The sequence below is a fragment of the Euleptes europaea genome, chromosome 15 (assembly GCF_029931775.1).
Source record: "Euleptes europaea isolate rEulEur1 chromosome 15, rEulEur1.hap1, whole genome shotgun sequence".
NCBI lineage: Eukaryota > Metazoa > Chordata > Lepidosauria > Squamata > Sphaerodactylidae > Euleptes > Euleptes europaea.
The window spans coordinates 19,234,173-19,251,751 of record NC_079326.1 but is presented as its reverse complement, the minus strand read 5'-3'; the positions used below and the strand labels follow the sequence as shown (position 1 = coordinate 19,251,751).

At 39.8% G+C, this 17,579-nt stretch overlaps 1 protein-coding gene across 5 annotated transcripts in view; it reads right to left on the bottom strand.

Moving 5' to 3' along the window:
- R3HDM1 (R3H domain containing 1) overlaps window positions 1-17,579 on the bottom strand; it is an 83,523-nt gene that overhangs the window by 38,413 nt on the left and 27,531 nt on the right. For 3 of the 5 annotated variants that reach the window (XM_056861116.1, XM_056861117.1, XM_056861119.1), the window contains exons 4-14: window positions 16,496-16,537; window positions 15,945-16,034; window positions 8,458-8,572; window positions 7,587-7,665; window positions 6,924-6,983; window positions 6,513-6,653; window positions 3,404-3,512; window positions 3,221-3,316; window positions 1,416-1,453; window positions 1,275-1,325; window positions 933-1,159 (exon numbers count right to left, since the gene is read on the bottom strand). In XM_056861116.1, coding sequence (XP_056717094.1) covers window positions 933-1,159; window positions 1,275-1,325; window positions 1,416-1,453; window positions 3,221-3,316; window positions 3,404-3,512; window positions 6,513-6,653; window positions 6,924-6,983; window positions 7,587-7,665; window positions 8,458-8,572; window positions 15,945-16,034; window positions 16,496-16,537 — 1,048 coding nt within the window. The remainder of the gene's footprint in view (window positions 1-932; window positions 1,160-1,274; window positions 1,326-1,415; window positions 1,454-3,220; window positions 3,317-3,403; window positions 3,513-6,512; window positions 6,654-6,923; window positions 6,984-7,586; window positions 7,666-8,457; window positions 8,573-15,944; window positions 16,035-16,495; window positions 16,538-17,579) is intronic. The other 2 variants (XM_056861118.1, XM_056861120.1) reach the window with 1 other exon arrangement.

The following is a 17,579-nucleotide window of genomic DNA, read 5'->3' as shown; positions in this document are numbered from 1 at the left end:
ATTCTTAGAATGGCAATGCCGTAATAAAAATCTGTTCTGACTGGGCTCACAACTGCTGCTTCCTCTCACTTTATCTACCTTAGACAAGAATCATTTCCTTTTTTACTTTTAACACAACATAAACCTATCTACCACCAACTTACTCATCTTATAGTTAAAAAGGAGAAATGTTTCATAAATGCACCTTTTTCCAGTGATTTTTCAGGCGACTTCTTTTTAGTATTTTCTGCCGTTCTAAAGTGGCCACAGTCCCAGGACATATACACAGACACCTCATCTTGTCCTCTGCCTGGGATTCATGTTGTGTTTCCATTCTGAGCCTCTTTTCAGTGCAACTGGCTAAACCTTCCATGCTGTATTTTTCTTCTTCAAATCACCCTTCTTCCTTGCTCTAACACCGTCAAGCCGCCTCAAAGGCATACAAAGTTAATCTGCAATGAGAACAGTGCCTATGCAGGAGGCATTACCCTCACTCGGAATTATCCTTGTCTTCAGGAATGAAGACAGCCCAATCAGATTGGCTGCATTAACGGCTTCACTGTTACTAGGAAGATGAAGAATGAACTGATTAGGACTGAGATCTCCAACAAACTGGTGAGAAATGGGGAGATTTTGGTAGTCTCCATGGAATTTTTCAACCCTACGGAAGCTCCTTTTTCCACAAGGGAAACCTGTGAATTGCACAGATCCATTTCATTGGATGGCAGAGATCAAATTTCAACTCTGAGCCCAAAAATTAACTAAGAGTGCTTTCATATTTGACTTTCCTCAGTTTGTGTTTGATTTTTTAAAAAAAAACACCAGTGCCTCTGACGGTCCCTGAGCTGCAATGCAAATTTTGAGGGGGGTGGGGAGAATGTATGACTGAGCTATATTTCTGGTATGCAAGTTTCAACACACGTTAGAAGTCGCTGTTTGTATGTAACTCATACCTGTCTTCGATAGCCTGCCTGTGCTCTTGCTGCTTCCAGAGCTGTCGCCCCTTGTCAGGACAGAAATCCCACTGAAGCTGCTGGCTTTGGTCACAGCTGGCTTCAGATTGCGAAGGGAGCTGTCGGAGTCGGTGCTGCTCCACGGGCGGGGTTCAGAGTACTTCAGCTCATTGTCTGTACTGCTCTGGAGGCTGTTGGCTGACCTCCCTGAAGCATCCTTGTTGACTCTGCAGATCGTGAAATTCAGATCAAAAACAACGATGAACAGGCACCATAAACAGAAAAGCAATAAAGGAAGAATGAAACACATGCAGAATACTTTGGGATTTAAAAATTAAGTACCTAAATATCTGCCGCCTTTGCTGGGTACTACTGGCTTCTTCCTCTTGGATTCTGTTGGCATGTTCAATAAAATAGTACCTTAATATTTTATTCATTAAAAGCAAATAGCAACTGGTTTAAATATTGATTTTTCCCCCTTACCTTTTGTCAATAATATAATTCTCTTGGGAACACAGCGACTGGGGAAGAAACAGTATAGCATAAAAATCACCATTGGTAACTATTTGTATCATGAAGTCCAAATGTGTCAGATACTAGAGAGACAAGGAAGAAGAAACACAGAACACGCCAGAAATTTAAGTGGCCCTCTGGCCGCATACGTTGTAGGAAACCATGGAATGGCTAACACCAACGAAATAATAGTCCATGTTTTAAGTAGCCTTTGGCGTCAAAACTATGTGAATCTTTCAAGTGCCTATTTAACACAGTAAAGGGAGTGAGTGGGTGGGAGGGAAACAGGAAGGAGAACATGACACAATCTGATCTGCAAAATGCCTAGCCTTTTCCTGATGCTATGCACAAGAAACGTCTTACAACTACAGATTGACAAGCAGAACCAAAGAATAAAAACAGCCCTCGTACATTCCTTTCATCAGTGCCCTTTTCCCTTGAACACATGAAGCTGTCTTATACTGAATCAGATCATCGCTCCATCAAGGTCAATATTGTCTACTCAGACTGGCAGAGGCTCTCCAGGGACTTGGGCAAAGGTCTTTCATATCACCCACAACCTTTTAGCTGGAGATGCTGAGCATCGAACCTGGGACCTTCTGGATGCCAAGCGATGGTATACCACTGAGCCTCAGCTCCTCCCCTAAATGTCTGATAACAAGAGAACAATCTACCAAGGCTGTTCTGGTATTATTGGTTATTTCCCCTAGGACAGTAATCAAAGGATTAATGCAAAGAAGCTGTTATTCCTACATTGTGATAATTTCCCTCACCTCACCCCAAGCTCAACTGATTGCTACTGCTCTTAGGCAAAAAAACCTGAATTATCTGCTGAGCTTCAAGCAATTATCTGCTGAGCTTCAAGCAGTTCTTTTAGCAATTATGCAAACACTGAACTCAAACTAACAAATACAAGCAGGGGGAAAGTTAGCAAAATCCATATGGAGAACTATGCTGTCTTTACCAGGAGAGTGGAGAGTAGTGCGAGGGGAGAGGGGAGAAGGAGCAGCATGGCTACCTAGCGAGAACAGCACAAACTATGCTCACCCCCATACTTGAACTTTAGACACATCTGCATGTCCCACGCAGCGTTTTTGCAAAACTGACACCTCTTTAAAATAATTTGTATGTTTAAAAGTAATAAGCGGAAAAAGTAAAAAACATTAAGTCTTAGGCGCCAGTCCCATGTCTTACTATCCCCCAATTTTAAGTTATTTCTAGTACAAGAAGTTAATTTATTAGGAATGAAAGTTCTGAAGTTGAGTTTGGCCTTGAGGAACTACATAAATTTTGCCACAGGATGTCATTAATTAAGGAATCAGAATGTGGAGAGTCCTCAGGTCTAATCCAAATGAATTCTTCAAAGGGTCTGCTACCATTTAGCATTATTTTCCTTGCTTGAGGGACTAGACATTAAAAATAGCAGCAAGTGGGTTGTGGCCTGTTAGTACATTTTACTGTTATTACTAAATAAATGTTGAGCAGCAGCAGAATTTTTTTAAGTCATACTATTCCAATCATATGAAAAGTAAAGAACTGGATTAGCGGAAATTTCTTTTCCAAGTTTTATGAACGCGGTTGGCTCTTAAGAAGCTTTTCTGTTAATGGTGGTAGTTTCCTTCAGCCCAAAGAGCCTCATACAGACACAAGACTTCTGCTCGTCTTATGTTGGAGGAAACCATCCCTAATAGCATAAAAGTTCTGTAGGGACGAAGCCACTTGTTGCCACACACAGTCAACGATGCTATGAACATTCCTTGTAATAGAATACCTACATCTTGTGCAAATATTCGTTCTCTAGCTCTCTGGTACTCTTCTTCTCGTTCTTCTATAGATTTGCTTCTTCTGTCATCTTTTAATCGTATTCGCATCTAAATTAAATAAGTTATTAATTGCCAATCTCCACTGCACAGTACAAGTGTGTTATTAAGACAAGTAATATGGGTTTTAACATTTACCTGGTTATCATCTTTGTCTAGACTAGAGTTTTCTCTTTTAAGGATGTACCGTTTTTGAAAATCTTCACTTTTTTCATCTTTTATATGCTCAGAGAACTTCTGGTCAGGTCTTTTAAAAAAGATTAAGGAAATGAATCAGTATGGACAAGAAGAGATTGTTTCCAAGTCTATACATCTTTAGCTTTGGGGAAGATAAGTCCTTACATACATTTGCAATATCATACAGGATATCAAAATGACTCACAGCTTTTCTGTAAGCAGTATTTATAGCTTTCAAAAGAGGGTCTTTAAGAGCTGGCATGCTCAATTCATGTTTATATTTCTTTGAGTAGAAGAGCCTGGGAAACATAAAACTGACTACAGCTAAGAGCATAATAATAAAAGCATAATTTTTAGTAATGAGAACATTTTGGGCCTCTTCCACGAAACAGGAATTTGGGATGGAGGAAATCTTCCTTTGCTTCTGAGCAGACTGTAGTTACAGAGCCAGTAGGATAGGGCAGAGAGGACACAGCAGAATCCCTGACTTCTGAAAGCAACTTGAGCTACTCTGCAGTTGGATCACGGCCCAAACTAACCACTGGGTAACATGAGAACTGCTTCAATCAACGTTACTAATTAAAGGCAAGGACCTAAAGAAAATTCAGGTGCACATTTAAAAACAAAACAGAAATTGCTGCCAAAGAAGTGTACACAAAAAAACCCTTCCATTTTGACAGACCTTTTTCCAACCAACCTTTAGATGCCCAAACTACTTAGCATCAAGCAAATGTTGTACCGTGACACTTTTCTAAAAAGGTGAAAGATCACTGAGCATTGATGTGCATTAACACAAGTGTTCATCTTTACCTCTCCTTAGTCAGAAGGCAGTTGTATAAAAGCAGAATCAGGTTCTCTCTTAATTCCTGAACTCTCTTAGGATGATTGTAAAAAGCACTCCCAAAATCTAACTAAGAGTTACTGGATGCCCAAATGTAATTAGCAGGCACTTCAGAGAACCTTTAGACTGTCTTACCTCTTTTCTCTTAAAGGTCCCTGAATTTACTGCCCTGCAATCACCACTCCACTGAGTCGTCCCAGTGTGCACTGGGTTGATGATGTCATTAACAGCACTGATCGGCACTGGAGCGGGGAATCTGCCTATGAGGAAAAGGCAAGTTGGGTTTTATTCAATATGGAGTAGATCTCCAAGGTTTTCTTTCTAAATTCTTATTTTATATCTCGAGCGATTTAAAATAAGAACACCGAAAACCTTTATTTTACATAGTCTATTGGTTATATGAAATGCCTGCTAATTATTACTAGGGCTTCCAGATACCAGCCTAGATTTTAAAAAAATATGAAAAAATTCATCTATTACTGTAGTTCATTATTTATATCCTCAAAATCTTCAACCACCAGTTGCCAAAGTAATCTATTTAAGGACAGACACACAGTTTCAGGCACAGGTTTTAGTAGGCAAATAAACGCTGTCATCTACTGCATAATAAACGTGTCTTAAAAGTTTTCCTTTAAACAAATGTTTTGTCATGTTCCAGTTAAATTTTAGAGACTGAAAAATAGAGATATACAACTCAGGTCAGTATAAATTATGTGTTTGTGACCCAATAATTTGTATATAAGTAAAGGCACATTGATACAGTTGGAGTTCTTTGGAGATTTCTCAACAGCTCCTCTTGCCAAAAAGGCGCACAGTGGCTTGCCTCTCCTGGAATGAGAGAGGTTATAAAGAAATCTTTGAAGAAACCTTCAGCTGCACTTTCAGCTTTCTTACTCAAGCTTTCTTTCTCAGTGACTCCCTGCATGATTAAGCTGATCCACATTGTAAGTTGCAGTGAAGGCCGCCTCCCATCCACCCCTCATGTTAAAACGTCATACTATGGAAGTGTTTCTAGGGTTCTACATAAGAACAAAATGGGAACCAGCTATCGGTTTAGTCCAACAATCTGAAAAAATGCTAAAGGAAAACAGAGAGGAAGGGTAGTTGTCAGATGAAATCACTGCGTGGTATTTGAATTCTGACGCTCCCAGTGGTTTGTCCAGTGTTCTTGTTGAACCTGTGAGATTACTCACATTTTATGTTACATGATGACAGCTTTCAGTTTGGCTACCATGCTCCTTTCCCAATATTGCAACATTTCAGCCATTTTAAATACTGTTTTTTAATTGTTAGGAGGAAGAAAACACACACACACACACACACAAAGAAAAATAGGCAGTTCAAGGATAAATTGACATAATCCAAGAACACTGTTCATTTGCTTTGCCTGCTATAAGCCCTTTGATAGTAGCCTTTGTAAGAAACTTTCTATTTCCCAGATGGTAGTTACTACGGTATAGGATAGTTTCAGGTGGGTAGCCATGTTATGTCTGTGGTAGTAAAACTAAATTAGACCCCAGTACCTGACAATGTGAGCCTTGACTCACAAAAGCTTATACCCTGGAAATTTTTGTTGGCCTTTAAGGTGCTATGGTACAGGAATAAGAGTTACTTGAAACAATTCAACAATTTTACAGTAGATTTCCAGACAGATGATGGAGAATTTACTCTCTCTCACTCCCCACCCCCGAAGAAGAAAAGGATCGTGGTGTTGTTGTTATGGTTCTTACATTAGACATTAGTGGTTCTCTTAAGAATACTGAGGATCTGGAGGAAAAATTTATTCACATGAACACATGATGCTGCTTTATACTAAATCAGATCATGGGTCTATCAAAGTCAGTACAATATACTTGGACTGGCAACAGCTTTCCAGGGTCTCAGGCAGAGGTCCTTCATGTCACCTACTGCCTGTTCCTTTTACCTGGAGATACTGGGGACTGAACCTGGGACCTTCTGCAAGCAAAGCAGATTACCACTGAGCCACAGCCCCTCCCCAATTCAAAGTTGCAACATATGGGGAAAACCTTTTAAAGACCTAGTGCAACCATGTTTTAAGGATTGTTTCTAACCAGTGAGGTACAGAAACTATTTTAAAATGTAATTAAATGTCCTCTAAGGGGTAAGCCCCCCTTCCTTTGGTCAGTAAATTAAGACGTGCTATCATCCAGATTACTGGACATTTTTTAATTAAACTAACAAGAAAAAACAGACTCCATCCTAACTTACATTCTTGTGTTGCTGGTTTTATTAACTATAACCGACTTCCCACTCTGGTCCACGTTGTGCTCCAGTCCAAAGTAAGCAGCCACTCTGTGCAATAACATTCTGTGATAAGAGGTCATGGGGGGGAACTTCTTGCGCGGGATTCTGAAAGAAAGCAGGAAGTTTCAGTTTTATGCACATTTTTTCATAATGTATTAATAAATTTCTTCAAAACTTGTCATTTTTTTTGCCATCAAGTCACAGCTGACTTATGGTGACCCTAGTAGGGTTTTCAAGGCAAGAGACATTTGGCAGTGGTTACCATTGCCTGCCTCTGTGTCATGATCCTGCTATTCCTTGGAGTTCTCCCACGTCACAACCCTGCTATTCCTTGGAGGTCACTTGCAGGGTCAACCCTGCTTAGCTCATACTTACTCATTATTACCAATGAAATCTAAAATTTCCTGTTCCAACTTCAGCAGCATCATTCTGTCCCTAGAAAACAAAAATAAAAGGGGGAGGGAATGAGGCAATCAATAAGAAAAAAATCCCCTGCCGCACTAAGCACAGTATTCATTTTAAAAAGATTCACCCAAATTTTAAGCCCATGGAAAGGAATACTGCAGTTTATAGGAGAAATAAATGTATTTTATTATTTGCTTTGTGCTATCCCCACTCCCAACACAGCTGACTGATTAAAAAATTGCTTTCACTTGGCTCATTTGCACACGTTTGGGCAGCAACTTTAAAGTGTGCTTTCATTAGTCCAGAACCCTAGTCATGAAGCACAAGTCCATGTCATGCTTCAAGGCAACAACCACCTAAACAAATTACTTTCATTTCCAGCAACAATAACTATGATATACACATTTATTCAAAGGTAGCTAAATACAGGTACAAGGAACAGAAATAGACTTATGCAAAACTAAGCTTAGGTAAGATAGATTGCAGACATGGTGAACTGTAGATCTTTAAAGGCTTCACACATAGGGTCCTCAGGGGTATTATTTGAGGCATTCAACCACAGAGGAAAATAAAATGAACGCTAAACAAATTAATACATTCATTAAAATACAGTTTAATTGTTTTTTAAAATACCTGGGATTGTTTTTTAACGTATTTACTAAAAACTCATGTAGATCTATACCAGTTGAATCTGTGTATTCTTGACTAGAATCTGAAATAAAATCCAAAAGTTGTAGAGAATGAATTAATTCTTTTAACAAATGCACTCCTACTGTGACAGCTGCCTTTTAAAAAGTAACTAATTATCAAGTTTAGAAATTAAAATATATCTTTTGTTTTGTTCATTAATCATAAGGATCCACACATAAAAATCTGTACTTCAGAAAAACAATACTATCACATTGTAAACTGATGCCATGAACCCACCAGTACCTATAGCACACACGTAAGAGTTATTTTTTTCTTCATCTTCCTTTTTATATTCCAGCAACACTCCAATGCTTTTTTGCAGGGGAAGAAAAACCTCTTGCAAATGCATGCATGGATTAGCGGCTCGCCTGATTTTGCAAATCAGTGTTCAACTATGTCATATGTAAAAGGATAGATGAAAAATGTTCTCAGTCAAGGCAAGAGACAGCATAGGTCCTGAGTCTTTATCCCTCTGCCATCTACCTCCTGGGGATCTTGACCCTGCCTCTTTGTTGCATTTAAAACTAAAAAAGTGGATGAAGAAAGTAAGTCATCCTGGGATAGCTTAACTGCTCTAATTTATTTTGATGTACACTGTCTATTTGGTATGATCTGTCAGTGCAAGTGCCACAAGCAAAGCATGGAACAACATGGGTGGAAGCTGGGTATAAGGTAATATTGTTTGGTAACTTCTGAAAGATATTCTTAAAATCCTTCAGAAGGGAAGAGTCATAACTATTAGAAGAGGAGACTTCACTGTTGCTAAAGGTTAGAGAACTAGATGTAATTTAAAACCAGATGATGAATAGCAAACCTCTTGATAACATTTTCCTGGGTAATTTGTCAGCGGACTTTTCCTTTTCAGTTTCATCTTTCAAGGGTTTCTCTTCTTTGTCAAATGATTGTGTTAGCTGGATCTGAATTTTCTCCTGTTGAAAGCAAAAATCAACCATATTTTTTTCAAGAAAAATATCCGTTAATGAAACTGTGTCTTTTTCATCTATCTACAACTATATCAGAACACACTACATGTTGAGTCACATCTGGTAAAGCAATCAGACAGAATTGTCTTTCTTAAAATTAGTCAATTCATACACATGAGAAATGGAATCATTTAATATGCATCTGAAAGAGACTTCAAAGGAAATAAGAAACTATTTTTGTTCTTGGTGCAATTTTTTTTGCCACCCACAACCCAAAATTACACAGAGGTGTGTTTGGTACACAATACAATTTCAGACAATATTTATCATTATTTTTAAATATAAGCTATGTGAAAACCTTCCCACTTAGTGAAAGCCATTTAGTCCTAAATTTCCAAAACGGAGGGGGGGGAATCTATTTAGAAGATACTTTTATATCTAATTCTGAACTGGGCTCTAGATTATTGGTCAAAAATCCACAAATGGGATCAGGAATAGAGGGATTTTTCTACAAACATGAGGGAAGCCCCGGGTTTTCAGAAAATGTGAATGCTACAAAAGTGCATATATATGGGGGTTAAATCCCCCCCCCCATAATAGAAGAAACAGCTGTGGCTTTAAGAGATGAATACCAACTGAGATCTCACTATGGGGGCTCCTGTGTGGTGTAATGAAAAAGTCAGGTGTGGGGGGAAGCTATAGAGGTGGGAAATGATACTCCCCCCACCATTTGTCCCTTGCTTATTTCAGAAACAAGTATAGAGTACCTCCCTGTAGCATCTTCCAACGGTTTCTGATTTTGATGATTTAAGCAGTACTGTATAGCAATCTTGTATAAAAACTGAACTGTTCTGATGGAAGGGAAAGCATCTAGTCTCAGATTCATAAGCAAAATAACATATATTGCGCCTCATATTGAATTATCCGGGGACATGCAGTTGCAGGCCTGTTGGGATTTCCATTGTCTTATGGCCTAGTTTGAATCTCACTTTTATGCATACATGTTTTGTTCCCACAGGAATGCAGAATTTTCCTTTTTTCCCTGCTTGGCGCCTTACTGATCAGAACAGGTTATGTTGTTTACACATGTATCTGTCAAAATTTGTCCACATTTCCCATTACCATAAATTTTGGTGTTCAACAATACCTCTGAAAAAATTCAAGTTTATAATCTTGCCAAAGAAGATACCAGATTGTGGATAGCAAACAAACAATTGTTGATTTGCCGCCATCGGCATTCCTCATTAAATACTTCCGTTTAAAATGTGAAGAAGGTCAAGTACTAGTAGATCCAAGTCCCCCTGAGTATCATAGTATTAATATCATAATTTGGGTTGTATGAACAATTAAAACACTTTGGTGGGGTGTGTGTGTGGATATTCAGTTTTCAAAATGAATTCCAGATCCAAAACCATGAAAAGCTTACAGCTAGCTCAATTAGCTCTATATAATAGCCATCATCTTTCACCTATCAGTTGGCCTAAAATATGCTGAAAGTTTTTGTATCAGCAAGAACAACATGAAGACATGCCTTGTGGTAAACAGTTTTTGGTCTATATACAGCACTGGTTCCCAACCAGGGGTCCGTGGACCCCCAGGGGTCCACGAGAACTAAATTAAGGTCCGCGAAACAAAGTTATAAACCCATAATAAATTAATATTTTCAATTAAAAGTTCTCTATTATAAAAATATATATTCAAATATTATTCTAAGTTTAATGTTTAACTAACAGTTATGATTAAAGTTTATTTTCAAATTCTCGGAATTTTTATTTTGAACCTTGGGGTCCCTGCACCGAACAAAAAAGTCCTAGTGGTCCCTGGTCAAAAAAAGGTTGGGAACCACTGATATACAGAGACTATGTCACTCAACAGCATTTTGGTCATCCTCCATATGATACCATAGCATCAGGCACTTAAATAACATGCATCATTACTTCTTGCTCTTTAATATCCAATGTATCACTCAAACTACCATTAAATTCCTCTGGATGGCTACTATCTGACTAAAAAGAGCAACCGAATCCAGACATTCTCATACCTTAAATCACACTACTTCCCTGGTCTCTGTATCTATTGTGACGTGGAAATTATCGTCAGAAAAGTGTGCGTGAATAAAACCCATAGCCTGAGGCTTTTGGAGAAGTACATTAAATGATACCTAATGAAGGGAACTTCGACTCTCAAAAGCTTATACCCCGATAATCTTTTTGGTCTCTAAGGTGCTACTGGACTTGAATCTAGCGATAAATTTCAGAGGCCACTCAACACTACCACAGTTCTGCTCTTGATAAAATGATTTTACTATATAGTCTCTTGTATAACTCAAATGCACAAAAAAATTTCTTCCTTGAATTTCAATGTAGGAATCTATGATCTGCTCCATCTCCTACCACCATTATATTACTTAACAAATGTCAAAGATGAACAAGCAGTATACATTCTAAATTGATACAACACAAGGGCTATCCAACTGCATTTGGATCTGAAAAGCAGAAATTGGATTCTTAAAAATCCTCATCTTTGTATCATGTATGCATGATTTAGATCAGCTAAGCAAATCTCAATTAACATGGAATAACAAAGGAAGCAGTAATCCCCCCTCCCCAATAGTTCTAGGCATCCTTTCCCACTGGCCAGGGGTTGTAGATAACTACATTCCTGTTAAGTAAGTCTAGCAAGCACAGATTTTCAATTCCATATATGATCTTCTCTTAATTTCCTAATACTGGATACATGACTTTTCAGCTCCTCCCCATACCTACTAAAAATTCCTCCAAGCAGTTTCTTCTTGAGAAGAAGCTTGAGATCTCCCAACCCTTTTCTATTACATCATGGAACCGAGACTCTAAAAACCTCCATTCTCTCACACAAGTATCTCTGGAAATTCACTAGAGCCCTCTTATGCTCAATAACTTTTAGCCCCTGCTAAGTCCTGTGCCCAACAAAGACTGCATTTCCATGTTTTGAATGGTTTAATATGACTGAATGGGAAGGGGGAGGGAAAAGATCCAAGTGTGAAACTAATTCTTGTTTAAAGCTTTAATTTAATACTTAGCATAACTAGAGGGATCATTTTGCCTTCTCACAAAGGAAAATGTTAACATCCAGTCCTTCCTTTAATAGAAAAATCACCTTTTCTTTCTTTAGAGAGTGTGAAAACATTGCCTTGCGTATTTCCATAAAGCAGGGGTAGGGAACTTTTTTTCTGCCAAGGGCCATTTGGATATTTATAACATCATTCGCGGGTCATACAAAATTATCAACTTAAAAATTAGCCTGCTATATTTGGTCGAACATTTAACCAAGAGGCACGACCGGAGACGGCTCCGAGTGTCTGCCACACAGAGCGACTCGCTTTTGAGCTCTGCTGTCCCCAGCTGGGCCCAAGAGATTCAGGCAGGGCAGCATCCTTCTGAGCTAGAGATCTGCCAGGACCCATGAAGGGCCAGACCAAATGATTTCGGGGGCCTTCTATGGCCCCGGGCCTGACGTTCCCCACCCCTGCCATAAAGGCTGTTCAATTCATTACATTAGTCAAATGAGCACATACTATGGGCCTGCAAAAATTAATTTGGAAGTGTATAAAGTATTCCTCCCTCCCATTGGTACACCTTCACAGAGCACATGTTGTGGACCAACTGCAGTTCCCCAGTTATGGCCCCAGCCCATTTCTAGTTGCCTGCAAATGACTTACTGCACCAGAACGTGGACATGTAATGAAATGGATCTCTCACAGTGTAGACAAACAAATCTACCATTAAGGTAATGACCTTTGCATAATAAGAGACAATTTCTCATGAAGGGACTCATGAGCAATCAAGCTCTGCAATGAACCGCAGTGCCAACTTTGTTCCTTTGTATATTGTGATAATGCTATTACTGTACTAGACCTAGTAATATATTAGTCATGCCATCAAGAGCTCTTTCACCTGTACATTATCAAGTATCACCATATGCCGTCACTTGCTTACAATGCTCTTCAAGGAACATGGGAACAAGGAAGGTGATTCAGAGGAAAGAAGAAGTCACCCCTCTTGCTTGGCTTTATTGATTCAATGGACTTTTAAAATGCAATGGCTATTCAGCAGGGGGGAAACCACAGCGTTTTTCATTTGTTCCCTTTCTACCATAACAATTAACAACTGAATGCTTATAAAACCAATGAACCTAATACAAATGGGGTCAGCATGGTGTAACAGTTAAGAGTGTCACCATGGGGTCAGCATGGTGTAACAGTTAAGAGTGTCACCATGGGGTCAGCATGGAGTAACAGTTAAGAGTGTCACTCTTTCAGCCAAAGCAACCATACAGGGCCTCTCGTGAGGACAAAATGGGAGGAGAACTATGTGCGCTGACCTTAGTTTCTTGGAGGAAATGCAGAATAAAAATGTATACACATAATAGTTCTGATCTGTTATTTTTCACCTTCTGGATTTTAAGCACCATATGATGCCATTCATATAAACCTCTGTGCAAGAGAATTAATAGGCAAGCCACAAGAAGAATGCAGACAGAGGAATCTACCTAAATAATCATAGCTGCTTTGCAAAATTAAGATTCATTAACGAATTCTAATGAAAATGGACAGTTCACTACACAAAGAAATGTTGTACCGTGAAAGTTCATTATTTTCAGGGGATGGAGTGTATTAGAGTGGGTTATGCCTTCCACTTACTCAGTAGGTAAAAGTATTCATATAAGCTGGTGAACCCGTCCCCTGGAATTGACACAGCCAAGGAAACAAAGGGGGTTACTGCATTTGTATTCCCAACGGTGTATTAAGAGTCTGAAAACGTTATAAAAAATACTGTTCGCACTTTGTTTGGCCCCTTTAGCTGTGAAGACGTCTTCCATCCATTTATAAGCCGTGGTATCCAAAAACCCTTTTAAAGCGATGTTTTTTATAACGTTTTCAAACTCTTAATACATCACTGGGAATACAAAGTGCGGTAACCCTCAAAGATGTGAAGAGAAGACTTTCAACAAGTCAAACCTCAATGGACAACAGATAAAAATGCTCTTAGAAGAAAGGCAAAGAAGAAAAGGAAGTAGTATGGCTCCAGAGTACTCTTGGGGATTTTGCTGTTGTTGGTCAGAAGACAATGGCATTGGTCAGAAGACTGGAACATGCAACTCTTTGCTGGAACCATCCTGATACCTATACTCCTTCATGTGGAGAGATATTTAGTCACCCCTACTGTATCTCCACTGGAATTCATAAGGCAAGATCCACCCCTCAACATAGCTCAGAATTGGGAAGAGTAGGCCCCCTCCGAATATACTCCATCACTGAAGGTGTTCGCCTCCATCTGAAATTACTGCAAGTGTTCAGTAGTCACACACCTAGATGCTAGCAGATTCTGTTGAGACTATTCACCTCTCACACCCTTCTTATCCTTAGTTCCATTTGTATGCATATCTCACCCCCACCTAACTCCACTCAGCCTGATAAAGTAGGTCACACAACTCTCGTCCATTCCTCAATGAGCTGAAATTCACACTAATTAATTCTACTGCTTCAGTGCCAGGGAACATTCCCCAATATTACCGGAATGTGTGTTGTAAATCTTGGCTGTGATGCCAAGCCTTCAATATTAGTCACACACATAAGTATTCCAAACTATGAGGTGACTTTAAAAACCAAAGAACATTGTACAACTTGCCCACAAATCTTACAAGAATTTGTTTTTCCTTCCGCCCATTAATTTCGACAATCTATGTCAGGGACAGAGCACGAAATACACAAAACTTCCCTCCAAAGTACATCTTTTTAATTGCTAAAAAGAGATCCTTCCTTTTATCCCTTAGAAGCTCCTTGATCCATTGATATTGAGCAGCATATATCTAGTGTTTGAGGGATAGAAGGACTGAAACAAATCTTGCCACTGACAATGTAGCCTTGGGATCCCTATCGCTTAGCAGAAAAGGCATTATGTCAGACACAGAGGCATTAGATTTGTATGTTAAAAGGGGGGAAATATAATGTGATCGAAGTTCCTCGTAAAAGCGGAATTCCAAAAGGGCATGAGCTAGTGAATTGATAGAGCCAGAAGAGCAAGGACAGGTCCTGTCTGAATATGGTATATTCAAAATTCTGCCCTGCATAACCATAGAGGGGTTAGCATTCAATCTAGCTAAACAAAAAGCTCTAGAAAGACGAGGAGTTGTCAAATAATATGTATAAGCAGGCAAACCACGTGGTGGTGGTATTACGAAGAACTGGGATGAACAAACACGGTGAGCACGAAAAGTAGTGCTGTTATAATCAAGCTCTTTAATGCGCTTTTTAATTTTGGTGAAAGCTTCAGTTTTCCCAAGATCTAATAACATATCCTGCGAGAAGCCCAACAATGACAGTTTCTCATCTAAGATTTTTTGCCATGAGGATTTAAAAGGGTCGTGCTTCAGAGAAGCTAGAAACCCCTCAGTGCTAAAGCACAGTTTAAGGTGTAGTTTAAAAACGGCCAACCATGCCCTAGCTTTGAGTGACATTTGGCCAAACTCGGAATGCCAACAACACATTGAGGGGCATTTAGGAGTTTTCGTAAGAACTGAAGCAATGGACGATCTATAGATTCATCGACAACTGTTATCCAGATGGCAACACCAAAGAGAATAATTGGGGTAATTTTTAGATTAAAAACCTGAATAGCCCCTGGAATATATTTGCCACCTTTGGTGTGGAAAAAGTTGACAAAAAAAAGAGATCCAGTGCAACACATCAGCACAGATTGTCCTACTACTGCAGCTAGAGTCACTCTTGCAAGAAGATGGAAACAATCAACCCTCCCAGATGTGGAGGAATGGAAGGGTAAATTAATGGAGTATGCTACTATGGACAAAGTGACTTATATGATGAATACAACTGATGATGCGACCTACAAACAATTTTACGATAAGTGGAAATTATTTCATAGATATGTTGAGGCTGAAGGCTAACCATAACAATATTAAAAAACTAAACACTACATAACAATAAGTTAGTTTTTCAGTGTATAGTAGAAAAACGTCTAGCTAGTTGTAAAAGATTTTTATTGTTAGAATGTATTTACATTTCTGTCCAGATTATAGGTAAAAATAAGAGCTATTATGTAGTCCGATTAACTCCCTAAAATGCTGTTATGTTATGTTATCTTTTTTGTATATCATAAGATGGATTCCCCCTACCTTTTACTCTTCCCTTTTTTCCTTTTGTATCCAAATAATAGAATAAATAATACAAAATATAGATGGTTTATACACACACATATTCACATCCACGCAAGCACTTTTGCCAGTCTTTTGAATACTCCCAAAGAACTCCCATGTTCCTCTCTTTCAACCAAACATTCTTAAGAAGCAACGTTTGAGGTCCCACACTTCATTTTTTTTTTACCTGCACATCCTGTGAAATTTCAGCTGTGGGGGGTGGAGGAGATTCTTCACACACAGCCAGGCTCCGAACTAGCTTTAACTTTGTACTTGACTGAAGAAAAGTATTTACAATTAAAACTCTACAGCCCACAGAGGTTTCCCCTCAAATTAAACTTACTGCCAAGCGCATTAACGAAACGGATCGCATTCAAAATTGTCAACTACTTTCAATACACAATCTTTCTTCCTTTTTGGGTGGGTGGGGGGCAAATGAACAAGCAGTTAAAACTCTGAAGCCATCAAGGTATCAGCGGAAAGCAACTTCAGTTAATTAAAAAAAAAAAGTAAGCAAAGGAACAGCAATATTTCCTGCCTCTAGCAACAAGAAGCCACTATAAATATAAAGGCAAAGCACAAAAAAAAACAAAAACAATTAAGCAAAACCAAAAAACCAAAAGGTACTTTATTGCCAAAAAAGAACAAAACTAAAGTCAATACAGAGTTTCACAAAATAGCAAGGCTTCATCAAGCATGAAGACTTCCTTCGCATGCCAGCACACAAGTCTACTGTACCTTTGACCTTTTTCCTGTCTGTCCAAAAGACTGCGCTGGCCGCTGAATGGTGAGCACAACAAAAGAGAGTTTGTATTAAACTTTATATATTGCTGTATGAGGCATTATTCAATTCACTAGTGCACACAGCAGCGAGAAAGCAATTTTATAGTGACCATTAGTTACAGGATGATCCTTCCATTTAACCAGATGTTTCCTCCTGCCAGAAAAAAAGGGCAGACCAAGGGGGAGGAGGGCAGTGTGCGCAGTCACCTCTCCCACAGGGCGGGAATGCTGATAGTCAGCTAGAGGGGTCATGCAGAACGCCAGCCCCAGATCAAGGCTGCAGCCCCAACAAGAAGGTCAGCATACGGAAGGGCTCTTGGGACCAGGAAGAACAGCCAAGGCAGCCTCCCCCCGAGGACAAAACCCCTGGCCATGATCCCTGGGAGGCAGCGAAAATGCAGGAGGGTGGAGCCGTAGGAAATGCCACCCCAGGCAGCAGGATGGGCACATCAGCGAAGGGGGCGGGATCCTTGGGAAAGGCTCTCCCAACACCTGAGCTGGGTGGGTGATGGGCACACAAGGGAGAAAAGGGGATTGGAAGCGGGGGTGGGGCAATCCTCCATATAAACCAAGGCTCCTGGGAGGCTGAGGAGGAAATGGGCCGGGAGCTTCCATGCTCGAGGGAACCTAACAGTCAGGGCAGGGAGACTGCAGGGCTTGGTCATTCTTCCCAATGTCCATTGTGAGGCCATTGCACTCCAGACCACTTCAAGAAGCAGCGGAGTGGAGCGCCCACGAGAGGGCCCTAAGGGGGATGGACCTAACAGTCTCTTTGGAGAGAAAAGCAGGGTGCAAATATTTAAATACATACATACACTGGATGGCCCATTTCAGGGGCATTTCCACCACCAGCCATATGATACCTCAGATGTACACAGCCCAATAATTCTTTACTGTCTTCCACTTCCAGTGTAGCGTGGTGGTTAAGAGTGGCGGCTTGGAGTGGTCGACTCTGATCTAGAGAACCGGGTTTGATTTCCCACTCCTCCACATGAGCGGTAGAGGCTTATCTGGTGAACTGGATTTGTTTCCCCACTCC